The sequence below is a fragment of the Lissotriton helveticus genome, chromosome 8 (assembly GCF_964261635.1).
Source record: "Lissotriton helveticus chromosome 8, aLisHel1.1, whole genome shotgun sequence".
In the NCBI taxonomy this organism is placed as follows: Eukaryota; Metazoa; Chordata; class Amphibia; order Caudata; family Salamandridae; genus Lissotriton; species Lissotriton helveticus.
Window position 1 is genome coordinate 1037094407 of NC_136069.1, and position 13618 is coordinate 1037108024.

General features: G+C 47.0%; 1 protein-coding gene across 7 annotated transcripts in view; it reads left to right on the forward strand.

The window, feature by feature from the left end:
* The window catches only part of UPF3A (UPF3A regulator of nonsense mediated mRNA decay), a 726694-nt gene that overhangs the window by 436479 nt on the left and 276597 nt on the right, over nt 1-13618 (forward strand). For 6 of the 7 annotated variants that reach the window (XM_078657881.1, XM_078657879.1, XM_078657878.1 and 3 more), the window contains one exon: nt 3334-3575. In XM_078657881.1, the coding sequence (XP_078514007.1) occupies nt 3334-3575 (242 nt within the window). The remainder of the gene's footprint in view (nt 1-3333; nt 3576-13618) is intronic. The other variant, XM_078657876.1, reaches the window with a different exon arrangement.

Consider the following 13618-nt stretch of genomic DNA (forward strand, 5'->3'; position numbering starts at 1 on the left):
ATCGAAGTATCCCTGCCCTTCAATGCACAAGTTAGTGTTTTCATGGCTCAACACGGCACCCGCTTCATGGACACCATGCTTTCACTTCTACATCTCCATAGCACATGCTTCACGGATGCCAAGCTTCACGCTAAGTTCTTAAAATGTAATAAGTCAGCGTCACAGCTTGCAATCGCTTCCTCTCCCCCACAACAGTTGCGCTTCTGGTTTAAGCATGGTGAATAGCTGACCAAGTGTCACGTGTGTCTCAGCTGAGGGCGGCAGCAGACTGTTATTACGTCCCTGCTGTCCCTTCAGCCCCATACTTATAGGTGCATCACAACAAAAAATGGGGCAGGCAGCCGAGCCCAGAGAGGAGGCAGTACCTACCACATTACAATTCAGCACTAGGCTGTTCAGAGCAGGCGGCATGCAAGTCGAGGAGCCACGGTGCACAGCACTGCTTCCAAGCAGCCAACCCGACTGACAACATCTCCAAAGCTCCATTTTCATTCCCCCTCCACCTTATTGTTCTACCCAATCACAAACCCATGCAAAGGCGACAGATCTATTCAATTTCCTTCCTGCAGCAACACAACGAGGAGCCTGTTTTGTATGTGGTCAAATTAAACGCAGGCACTTAAACTGTTAACAGTCTTTCTTAGTCAAAAGTACTGCTTTTTCACATTTCTGGTGTGAATTATGCTTCAGTGACACTTTCGGCAGCCTCCGAGGCTAGTGTAAAAGGAAGAACATTGCCATTTACAATGCCAGTAGCTCTAACTTTCACAAATGAGAGAACGATTGCATTCTCAGGCACAGACACAGACCAAGCCCTTCTGGCCTATGCAACCACAAACGTATCAGGAGGTCATCTTTATCAGTTCCAGCTTCGTGTCAGCATGCATCAGTGATGTGTAAGTAGATGAAGTCAACGTAGCCTATACCAACCACCATAATGTATAGTTCTCAGGAGGCCACGGTTCATTTCACCTTCATTTCTTGCATACTTTTGGCCCACTGGGGATACAGATGGCCTTTCTCCAAAAGTGGAATATCTTAGTTCTTCGTCTTGCTTTGGGAATGCACGGGATATGTGTTTGGAACGGGGTCACACCCTCATGTTTTTATTGTTTAATGATACAATTCAGTTGTATTAGCGAAATGTTAAGGGAGTGGACAGTCACATAAGTTGATATTAACCATATTTCAGTTGATATAAAACTTAAACCTGCTTCACGGAGCTTGAATCAAAGATTGTCAAAAAGGTTTGTGTTGTTTCCACCCAAAAATCTGAAAAGTAAATTTCTTATCCAAATTTTCAGTTTGTTTTTTCACATTCAAACTCGGATCCAATCATCGGCCAAGGCTCTTGTGTCAGTATTTGTTTAGTGTGCTTTACATTCGAATGTTTTATTGTTTCTTACAACGAACAGCAATGCATGCGTATGTCTGTAGGTCAGAGGAGATAAAAAACCTTCAACCATTTCGATATTTAGTGTCATTTTTTTCCATTCTTTAATTATTTTAAATAAAATGCTAACCAGTAACGAAAAGAACGGCATAAAATTAGAATTCATGACGAATAAAGAAAATAAATGTACTTACAGTACAAAGTATATTCATACTCAAAAACTTCATTTGCATATTACGATTAAAGTATAAGTATAGATACATGAAAAAGCATGAGGAGGTGGACAAACGGTGAACGGTGTTTGCTTCGAGTGTCTAACTGCAGGTTCTGAGTCAATGGCTTGATGGCATTCATGGGCAGCACAACAGCAATAGTGGCTCATGAACTGAGCCAATAAATCCAGCTTCTCTTCGAGAAGAGGTCATAGTGAAATGCATGGAATAACAGAGGTTGTATGTCATGTACAAATAATATTGTGCCCTAAATATCATTCACATCAATATAGTCCTCTTGGTTGTAGATTTCCTGTCATTAACTCCAATGGGCGATATTCCTGTAGACTAAATGTATGTCAGATAATATTTATACTAAATGATTTTCTGACAACCACATTCTGACAACATAGCAGATTTCTTACCATAGTTTTTTGTAGCTTGGCACGGTTGAGGGACAATTCCCATGGAATCCCATCAGGAGGAGGGCTTTGGACACACAAACTGCAAGTGGTCTTTTTCGTTTAAAACATTCTAGTAGACAGCATCTTTGGCTCCCCATCATTCAAAATGTTTTAGACAAGCTTCAACCTGGTTTCATTATGTTTATATAAACGTAGAAGTTGGGTGTCATCTGCATATATTTAGAATAGGGATCAGCATGCCATGCTCTGCTGCAGAAAGATTAAAAAGCAAAGAAGACAAACCTGATCATCCAAACTAAACTAAACAGTCCTGAGCCAAGAGCTGGAAGGGCATAATGACAAATGTCCCCCAGCTCTGGAAAAAAACGAAATGTATGCATGTATGTGGTTTTTGTATCGCATATAACAGCCACACCGAGTGGAGTGCAGTACAGGGACAAAGGCAATGATTTAGTGAATCAGTGATTGGAGATGCAGCTGGATCTGGGAGCAGAAGTGAACTTTATTATGATGTACGGTTCTGTAAAGGGACGCATCTTCTGCTCCTTCCTAAGCAGGAGTAGGGTTGGAGCAGATTGGAAACAGGATGCTGTTTGAGATCCTGGGTTCATAGATGCAAAAGGCCTCTTTCCTTGTGTTTTCATGTTTTACACTAAAGGACTCACCCATCGATAGATCTAGCAAACAAGGTGGTATACATAGATTTAGTATGTTCTATGCGACAACAGTTATAAAACATATGGGCGCAACTCAGAAAACGCAGGAGTTTATAGTCTAGTATTTACTGATGTAGATGCAGGCCTACATTTTGAGTGAAATTTGGATTTCAATCGAATTCAAAGATTTCAAGGAGTAGTTCTGCAACTCTGGCACTGTTGTAGGATCTCAGAAGTAATCATATGAATTTTCATTTAGGAACATTTTTTTCTATCTGAGAAGCTTTTTGTCCTTATTCCTCATATATGTTGCTTTTTTCTGTTCAATTCACATAAGCACCCTTAACATGAGTAAATCCGTGCACTTTTTCAGGGCAGGATACAACCTTCAAAAAGTTTGTTACTACCCAGAACCTTGGATGTTGGAGCTTGCATATAGTCACTAGTGATTAGTTTTGCCCATATTCAAATGACACTTTACTGGTGGCATTTCTGTGTGTGAAAATCCTGTTTAAGAAGACAATATCCAACCATTTTTTAATTCTGTGAATTAGGTATAGGTTTTTGCCTTCATGAATGACATAATCTGTGCAACTGAGTTTCACCTAGGTGTACAGATACATTTGTAATCATTACATTCTTTTCAGCAGGTTTCAAAGTGAAAGTGACAAAGAGCAAAGGGATACAGAGAAGAGGTTTCATGAGAAAGAACCAGAAAGGCCAAGGTATTGGCTAGATGATGGCAGAAAACACAGGAACAACTATGAGTTTGACAAGTTTGTGAGAAGAAATGAAGAAGATTTCAAATGGGGAAAAGGATATAACCACGACCGAGGGAAGAAGGGGAGCCACAGCTACAGCTTCAGTATGGAGTCGCTTGACAAACTGGGTAAAGAGGACAAGTGTGTGACATCCAAAAAGGAGCGAATAAGAAATAAGGTTCTTTTATTCTTTTGGGATAATTTTTCATACGAAAAATATTCCCCTATGGCGAAGTTTTTACCCGTGCAGAAAAGAATTATAAACACGCTATTTTTACAAAAAGGCATACTTCTAATGAAATTGTTATGAGAGCTGGTCTTTGTGAACCCACTCTGGTTAATTACATCACACAGTGTGCAACATCTATTTCTATACCTTTGGAACCAATTATTTTGAGTGTTTCTTAACTGTGTTGTAATCAGTAAACACATTTCTAAAGAATAACAGGGAACAAAGACTGGCGCTTGGGTAATGGGAGAGGGATTGACGACAACAAAGGCTTGTTAATGTCATTCAGTGTTCTTTTTAATTTAAGGAACGCTGGTTTGAGTCGTGTGCCCTGAAAAGGCTGTACTGGACTGGGTTGACAGCAGGCCCTTCGAGCACGATTGTATTGTGTTGTATTGTAATATTATGTGGCACTTTATGCTCCGTGTGGGGTGCCAAAACAATGGGAGTGTGGGGTGTGTGGCAGAGTGTTGTATTTGTTGTGATCCTATGTAAGAAGTATGTTGGTTTCTCTCATGTACAGCTAGAGAAGTGCTGTTATTTTGTCTATAATTAGCTGGTGGTTAGAATTTTCGCTCAGGTTTTGTGTTATGTTTTTGGGTTCAAGTATGCTAGACACCAGAGGAAAGAGGGGCAACAGGGTGCTGTGCACATCCACACTTGAAATTGGGTGTAATCTGTGAATGCCCACTAATCCAAATGGCAACATGCACAATATGGAGATGGATCAAATGAGTACACTTATGCCAGGTGGGCAAGAGTAGGAGTTGGTGACTTAAGCAGTAGTCATGCACCTTTTTAAAGGCTGCGATACTGCCTGGGACTGTATAAATATCCCTTATAAGAGAGGAAAGAATTGGAACCGCCATCAAGGTTGGCCCTCTGAGCAGAAACTACACAAACGTTAAAAAAGACCAAGATTCCACCTATGCCAGCCAGGCTGAAGGAGGTCACAATTGTGAGCAGGGATTAGCAACCCTATCCCATCCCATGTTCCCAAAGGTGGATGAGTAACATTGGGGCACACCCTACTGAGAGATTAGACACTTGTAGTTTGATGCCTTGACAGCGCAATACTGAATCACTCAGGCCCAATGCTTCTTAGATCCCCAAGACGATTGCTCTTCACATGAAGCTCCTCCTGCCATTCTAGAATTTCCTCCCTGTGAGAAACTGGATAACTGGTTGAGAGGGGTTAAAACCTACGCAAGCAACAACCACAATCCTTGTCAGGGTGTGGGACAAGCAAACCCCAAATTAACCTGTGTTTAACCCTCTGGTATCTTGGCACAGACCAGTCAGGCTTGGCTTAGAGGCAATGTGTAAAGTATTAATGCTGCACTTCAAACAGTAATAAAGTGAAAACACAACATAAGAAAAGTTTCACACCAATAAAAAAAATTAGTGCAACATGTTATAGCTAAATGAAGACCAAACTGACAAAAATCCAATTAGTTAAACCGGAGATTTGCAATTTTAAAGATTTAAGTGAAAATAGCACCGAAAAGCCGAAAGTGCCACTCACGGCTATCTGGCCGTGCGTGACTGGGCGAAAGTCATAAGTTCAGGCCAACTGTGATGGCGTGCAGGTCGGATACAGAGACCTGGTTACTCCTGCTGAAAAGTGCCTTCTCAGTCCAGCACAAAGAGTTCATTTAGTAGTGGAGGGGACCCCGAGGAGCAGAGAAGTGCACAAACTGTCATTGATGTACTGTGAAGAGCAGGCCGGGAGTCCTGTTTGGTTGTCGCTATAGCACGAATATTCTATTGACGTCAGCAGGTTGGCCGGAGCTTCTCGGTGGTGCTCACTGTGAGCGTTCAAGGCTGGAGCACAAAGGGTCAGGCTCACTGACGTTCGCATAGGCAGGCTGTGCGAATAACAAGGTTTTGGCGCCAACAGAACCATTTGCGGTTGTGAAGAACCCACCAACTTCAATTCAGCCTCTCTGAGGCCACACCCAGGGTCCAGGACATATGGAGCACCACTTAGGGGTCTGGGGCTTGCTCCAGCTGGGTATGGGTGCTGGTGGTTGGAAGCCTGTTTTGTCTCTGTGGTTGGCTCTGAACAGGAGGCCAGCAAACTAGCTCTTGGAGTCACTCTGGGAGTCCTAAGTTCAGGTGCAGGTTCAATGCCTCTGACTAAGTCAGCAGGGCAGAAATTCAGCAAGACAGCAGTCCAGCAAGGCAATAGTCCAGTAGGGCAGTGGTTCAGCAGAGTGGCAGTCCTTTCAGCAGCACAACAGTCTTCCTTCTTGGCAGCGCCTCCACCGGTGAAGAAGTGTACTGAAGTCCAATATTGGTGTCTAAGTCCAAAATGTATACTAGGTGCCTCCTTTGAAGTGGGAGAAGCTTCTAGAGGTTTTGCTTTGTAGTGTACAGGTTTCCTGCCTCCCCTGTGCTGCCTTCATGCTAACTGCATGCGGTTTGCAGCCTTTTGTGTGGAGGCAGGACACAACATATTCAAATGTAGGTAGGGCTGTGCCTAGCTCAGCCCTCCTATCCTGCCAGTGATCACCCATCCAGGCACACCTAAGCTCTCTGCTGTATGTGGCTGTCTAGGAGGAATACACAAAGCCTAACTGTTAGAAATGCCCAGTCTTGTAACCCGGCTTCAGGCTCTAAATGGCTAAGGCAGGAAAAAGCCAACTTTCTAAATGTTTTTGACAAGCAAGTGCCAGTACTGACTCTTCTGATAGATACATCTGCCGTGTGGATTCCTCACCTTGTGAATATCCCCCTTGCGTCAGCAACGTTCGGAAATTTTCTTCGTAGCACGCCGGCGTGGACGACGTCACAGGAGCACGACATCGCGCGTGACTCCGTCTGACGTCACCGACTCCTTATTAGCCCCACGTCGGCGTGATGACGTCAGTTCCCTTTTTTCCGCGTCGTCGACGCTAACGGTTTCTGGGATCTTCTGCGACACATAATATCTTTTTTGTTTTACTGTTTCTAAATTGAGTAATTCTTCTTCGTCGAGAATGTCATCAAGGAAGACAGGATTCAAACAGTGCGGGTCTTGTGCTCGTATGATGTCCATTACCGATACGCATAACGATTGTTTATGGTGTCTTGGATCGGATCACGATGTTAAAAACTGTCGTTCCTGCTTCAAGATGAATCCTAAAGCGTTAAGAGAACGTGAAGCTAAACTTCTTCTTGCAAAGGTAAAGGGAAAAGAGACTGGGAGATCTTCAAGGTCGACGTCCAGACGCTCGAAGTCGAGACAGAAGTCGCGTTCGAAGTCGAGGTCGGCTTCGAGGTCGAGGTCCAGAGCAAGGTCTAGATCCAGAGAGAGGTCGAGGTCCGGATCCAAGTCGGCTTCGGGTCATGCTTCAAGCTCCTCGAGGAAGAAGCACAAGAGGAGGAAACATAGCTCTAGACATCATTCTGGAAAGGAGTCTTCGGATTCGAAAAAGAAGTCTCGTAAACATCATAAGGACTTCGTATCTCCTTCTCCTCTGCAGTCTCTTGAGGGTTCTCCGATTCCGGAACAAGAGCCGAATCCGGAGTCGCACCATTCTTCGGAACAGGAAGAAGAAGAAGATGTTCCTCGAGCTCCGACTCCCATAGTAGTCCCTGTAGATCAATAGGACCAGAATGAACCGATGTCGGAGCGACCTCCTTCGGAACATCCAGTAGGTTCGTACCCTCCTTTCCATGGTCCTGGACAGGACCCCTCGCATTTCCTTATGCGATGTTTGGGGTTCATACGAGAGCAATGTACCCCACTGGTGCACCGGCTGGTCCCATGGGTCCATTATCTTACAACTTGGGCATTCCTCAAACTTACGCCCCAGCTCCGTTTATGCCGTTTATGCCAGCGCCTTTTACACCTTGGCTCGGTACGGCTCCACCGAGGTCATCGACTCTGCGTACGGCTTCGCCGGCTCCGGATCGACCTCGTGATTTGGATCGAGGTGCCACGCCAGTTCGTGAGTCTCGTCCTACAGCGACCCCGGCTCCTCGTTCGACGCCGAATCCGACTCCGTCGGAGTCGTTACCGGATCCATCGACTTCGGTTCGTATGGAGTGGTCGAGACGCAGAGCCCAGCGTCTCTTGGAGGAAAAAGGGTGTGAAGATTCTGATGTAGAAGAAGGTGAACTTCTAGATCAAGGGGACTGTTTTGAAGACCTACATAGTGCTAGTGGTCTGGAACTCTCTCCTGAGTGGGGTTTGCCATCAGTTTCTGATGCACCATCTAAGGACGTGGCGCCCTACCATGTTGTTATTAGGAAAGCTGCAGATCTTCTCAATTTGAATTTACCTACTGTTGAGTACAAACCTAACATCCTCACAGAGGTTTTACACTCTCCTTCTTCTATTATAGAGCCTACACTTCCATTTACTGAGGCTTTAACTGAACCGATAATGGAGGTCTGGAAGAGACCATTGACTGCTCCTGCGGTTTCCAGTTCTGTAGCAAGACGCTACAGGGTGGCACCTGGTGACCCCGAGTTTCTCTCTTCTCATCCTTCACCGGAGAGTCTGATTGTACAGGCTGCTTGTTCAAACAGGTCGCGGTACAAAAGGGGGTGGTGATGGACGGAGCATCTGAAACAATCAAACACTCACACCCAGTCAAAAGATCTGGGTTTAATCCATCACCATTCTTTAGCCCACTCTGCCACCCCAGTTCAGACATGGCTATATGCAAATCAGTCTGACCCTGTGCCTCATGGGAACAGTCCAGCCCGAACTGCCAAGCCATGCCTTCCCTGGACCGGAAACAAGCTTCCGAGGACCGGTTTCTGGCATTCCAGCCGTCTTCAGCCCGGCTTGCTTGAATCCAGTGGCAAAGTGAGCAAGGGACTCACGTCTGAGCATACCCTGCCACACTTATGGCGGCCAAAAGCGGTACAAAAGGGGGTGGTGATGGACGGAGCATCTGAAACAATCAAACACTCACACCCAGTTAAAAGATCTGGGTTTAATCCATCACCATTCTTTAGCCCACTCTGCCACCCCAGTTCAGACATGGCTATATGCAAATCAGTCTTACCCTGTGCCTCATGGGAACAGTCCAGCCCGAACTGCCAAGCCATGCCTTTCCTGGACCGGAAACAAGCTTCCGAGGACCGGTTTCTGGCATTCCAGCCGTCTTCAGCCCGGCTTGCTTGAATCCAGTGGCAAAGTGAGCAAGGGACTCACGTCTTAGCATACCCTGCCACACTTATGGCGTCCAAAAGCGGTACAAAAGGGGGTGGTGATGGACGGAGCATCTGAAACAATCAAACACTCACACCCAGTCAAAAGATCTGGGTTTAATCCATCACCATTCTTTAGCCCACTCTGCCACCCCAGTTCAGACATGGCTATATGCAAATCAGTCTGACCCTGTGCCTCATGGGAACAGTCCAGCCCGAACTGCCAAGCCATGCCTTCCCTGGACCGGAAACAAGCTTCCGAGGACCGGTTTCTGGCATTCCAGCCGTCTTCAGCCCGGCTTGCTTGAATCCAGTGGCAAAGTGAGCAAGGGACTCACGTCTGAGCATACCCTGCCACACCACTGGAGTCAAGCTATCCAGGCTGATGAAGGCTGATAGCCAGAAACCGGTCCTTCGATGCTTGATTCCGGTCTGGGAAAGACATGGCTTGGTAGTTCGGACTGGACTGTTCCCATGAGGCACAGGGTCAGAGCTGATTTGCATATAGCCAGTGTCTAACCCAGGGTGGTGTGGAGTGCAAAAAAACGATGGATTTAGGCCCAGATCCTTGTACTGGGGTGAATGTATGACATTGTTCTACATTCTGTCCATCAACTGTGTTTTTTGCAATTTTCACGCCGAGTGTGCTGGGGATGCTCAAACGTGAGACCCAGGCTCTCCACACCACTGGAGTCAAGCTATCCAGGCTGATGAAGGCTGATAGCCAGAAACCGGTCCTTCGATGCTTGATTCCGGTCTGGGAATGACATGGCTTGGTAGTTCGGACTGGACTGTTCCCATGAGGCACAGGGTCAGAGCTGATTTGCATATAGCCAGTGTTTAACCCAGGGTGGTGTGGAGTGCAAAAAAACGATGGATTTAGGCCCAGATCCTTGTACTGGGGTGAATGTATGACATTGTTCTACATTCTGTCCATCAACTGTGTTTTTTGCAATTTTCACCCCGAGTGTGCTGGGGATGCTCAGACGTGAGTCCCAGGCTCTCCACACCACTGGAGTCAAGCTATCCAGGCTGATGAAGGCTGATAGCCAGAAACCGGTCCTTCGATGCTTGATTCCGGTCTGGGAAAGACATGGCTTGGTAGTTCGGACTGGACTGTTCCCATGAGGCACAGGGTCAGAGCTGATTTGCATATAGCCAGTGTCTAACCCAGGGTGGTGTGGAGTGCAAAAACACAATGGATTTAGGACCAGATCCTTGTACTGGGGCGAATGTATGACATTGTTCTACATTCTGTCCATCAACTGTGTTTTTTGCAATTTTCACCCCGAGTGTGCTGGGGATGCTCAGACGTGAGTCCCAGGCTCTCCACACCACTGGAGTCAAGCTATCCAGGCCGATGAAGGCTGATAGCCAGAAACCCGTCCTTCGATGCTTGATTCCGGTCTGGGAAAGACATGGCTTGGTAGTTCGGACTGGACTGTTCCCATGAGGCACAGGGTCAGAGCTGATTTGCATATAGCCAGTGTCTAACCCAGGGTGGTGTGGAGTGCAAAAAAACGATGGATTTAGGCCCAGATCCTTGTACTGGGGTGAATGTATGACATTGTTCTACATTCTGTCCATCAACTGTGTTTTTTGCAATTTTCACCCCGAGTGTGCTGGGGATGCTCAGACGTGAGTCCCAGGCTCTCCACACCACTGGAGTCAAGCTATCCAGGCTGATGAAGGCTGATAGCCAGAAACCGGTCCTTCGATGCTTGATTCCGGTCTGGGAAAGACATGGCTTGGTAGTTCGGACTGGACTGTTCCCATGAGGCACAGGGTCAGAGCTGATTTGCATATAGCCAGTGTCTAACCCAGGGTGGTGTGGAGTGCAAAAACACGATGGATTTAGGACCAGATCCTTGTACTGGGGTGAATGTATGACATTGTTCTACATTCTGTCCATCAACTGTGTTTTTTGCAATTTTCACCCCGAGTGTGCTGGGGATGCTCAGACGTGAGTCCCAGGCTCTCCACACCACTGGAGTCAAGCTATCCAGGCTGATGAAGGCTGATAGCCAGAAACCGGTCCTTCGATGCTTGATTCCGGTCTGGGAAAGACATGGCTTGGTAGTTCGGACTGGACTGTTCCCATGAGGCACAGGGTCAGAGCTGATTTGCATATAGCCAGTGTCTAACCAAGGGTGGTGTGGAGTGCAAAAAAACGATGGATTTAGGCCCAGATCCTTGTACTGGGGTGAATGTATGACATTGTTTTACATTCTGTCCATCAACTGTGTTTTTTGCAATTTTCACCCCGAGTGTGCTGGGGATGCTCAGACGTGAGTCCCAGGCTCTCCACACCACTGGAGTCAATCTATCCAGGCTGATGAAGGCTGATAGCCAGAAACCGGTCCTTCGATGCTTGATTCCGGTCTGGGAAAGACATGGCTTGGTAGTTCGGACTGGACTGTTCCCATGAGGCACAGGGTCAGAGCTGATTTGCATATAGCCAGTGTCTAACCCAGGGTGGTGTGGAGTGCAAAAAAACGATGGATTTAGGCCCAGATCCTTGTACTGGGGTGAATGTATGACATTATTCTACATTCTGTCCATCAACTGTGTTTTTTGCAATTTTCACCCCGAGTGTGCTGGGGATGCTCAGACGTGAGTCCCAGGCTCTCCACGCCACTGGAGTCAAGCTATCCAGGCTGATGAAGGCTGATAGCCAGAAACCGGTCCTTCGATGCTTGATTCCGGTCTGGGAAAGACATGGCTTGGTAGTTCGGACTGGACTGTTCCCATGAGGCACAGGGTCAGAGCTGATTTGCATATAGCCAGTGTCTAACCCAGGGTGGTGTGGAGTGCAAAAAAACGATGGATTTAGGCCCAGATCCTTGTACTGGGGTGAATGTATGACATTGTTCTACATTCTGTCCATCAACTGTGTTTTTTGCAATTTTCACCCCGAGTGTGCTGGGGATGCTCAGACGTGAGTCCCAGGCTCTCCACACCACTGGAGTCAAGCTATCCAGGCTGATGAAGGCTGATAGCCAGAAACCGGTCCTTCGATGCTTGATTCCGGTCTGGGAAAGACATGGCTTGGTAGTTCGGACTGGACTGTTCCCATGAGGCACAGGGTCAGAGCTGATTTGCATATAGCAAGTGTCTAACCCAGGGTGGTGTGGAGTGCAAAAAAACGATGGATTTAGGCCTAGATCCTTGTACTGGGGTGAATGTATGACATTGTTCTACATTCTGTCCATCAACTGTGTTTTTTGCAATTTTCACCCCGAGTGTGCTGGGGATGCTCAGACGTGAGTCCCAGGCTCTCCACACCACTGGAGTCAAGCTATCCAGGCCGATGAAGGCTGATAGCCAGAAACCCGTCCTTCGATGCTTGATTCCGGTCTGGGAAAGACATGGCTTGATAGTTCGGACTGGACTGTTCCCATGAGGCACAGGGTCGGAGCTGATTTGCATATAGCCAGTGTCTAACCCAGGGTGGTGTGGAGTGCAAAAAAGCGATGGATTTAGGCCCAGATCCTTGTAATGGGGTGAATGTATGACATTGTTCTACATTCTGTCCATCAACTGTGTTTTTTGTAATTTTCACCCCGAGTGTGCTGGGGATGCTCAGACGTGAGTCCCAGGCTCTCCACACCACTGGAGTCAAGCTATCCTGGCTGATGAAGGCTGATAGCCAGAAACCGGTCCTTCGATGCTTGATTCCGGTCTGGGAAAGACATGGCTAGGTTGTTCGGACTGGACTGTTCCCATGAGGCACAGGGTCAGAGCAGATTTGCATATAGCCAGTGTCTAACCCAGGGTGGTGTGGAGTGCAAAAAACGATGGATTTAGGCCCAGATCCTTGTACTGGGGTGAATGTATGACATTGTTCTACATTCTGTCCATCAACTGTGTTTTTTGCAATTTTCACCCCGAGTGTGCTGGGGATGCTCAGACGTGAGTCCCAGGCTCTCCACACCACTGGAGTCAAGCTATCCAGGCTGATGAAGGCTGATAGCCAGAAACCGGTCCTTCGATGCTTGATTCCGGTCTGGGAAAGACATGGCTTGGTAGTTCGGACTGGACTGTTCCCATGAGGCACAGGGTCAGAGCTGATTTGCATATAGCCAGTGTCTAACCCAGGGTGGTGTGGAGTGCAAAAAAACGATGGATTTAGGCCCAGATCCTTGTACTGGGGTGAATGTATGACATTGTTCTACATTCTGTCCATCAACTGTGTTTTTTGCAATTTTCACCCCGAGTGTGCTGGGGATGCTCAGACGTGAGTCCCAGGCTCTCCACACCACTGGAGTCAAGCTATCTAGACTGATGAAGGCTGATAGCCAGAAACTGGTCCTTCGATGCTTGATTCCGGTCTGGGAAAGACATGGCTTGATAGTTCGGACTGGACTGTTCCCATGAGGCACAGGGTCGGAGCTGATTTGCATATAGCCAGTGTCTAACCCAGGGTGGTGTGGAGTGCAAAAAAACGATGGATTTAGGCCCAGATCCTTGTACTCGGGTGAATGTATGACATTGTTCTACATTCTGTCCATCAACTGTGTTTTTTGCCATTTTCACCCGAGTGTGCTGGGGATGCTTAGACGTGAGTCCCAGGCTCTCCACACCACTGGAGTCAAGCTATCCAGGCTGATGAAGACTGATAGCCAGAAACCGGTCCTTCGATGCTTGATTCCGGTCTGGGAAAGACATGGCTTGGTAGTTCGGACTGGACTGTTCCCATGAGGCACAGGGTCGGAGCTGATTTGCATATAGCCAGTGTCTATCCCAGGGTGGTGTGGAGTGCAAAAAAACGATGGATTTAGGCCCAGATCCTTG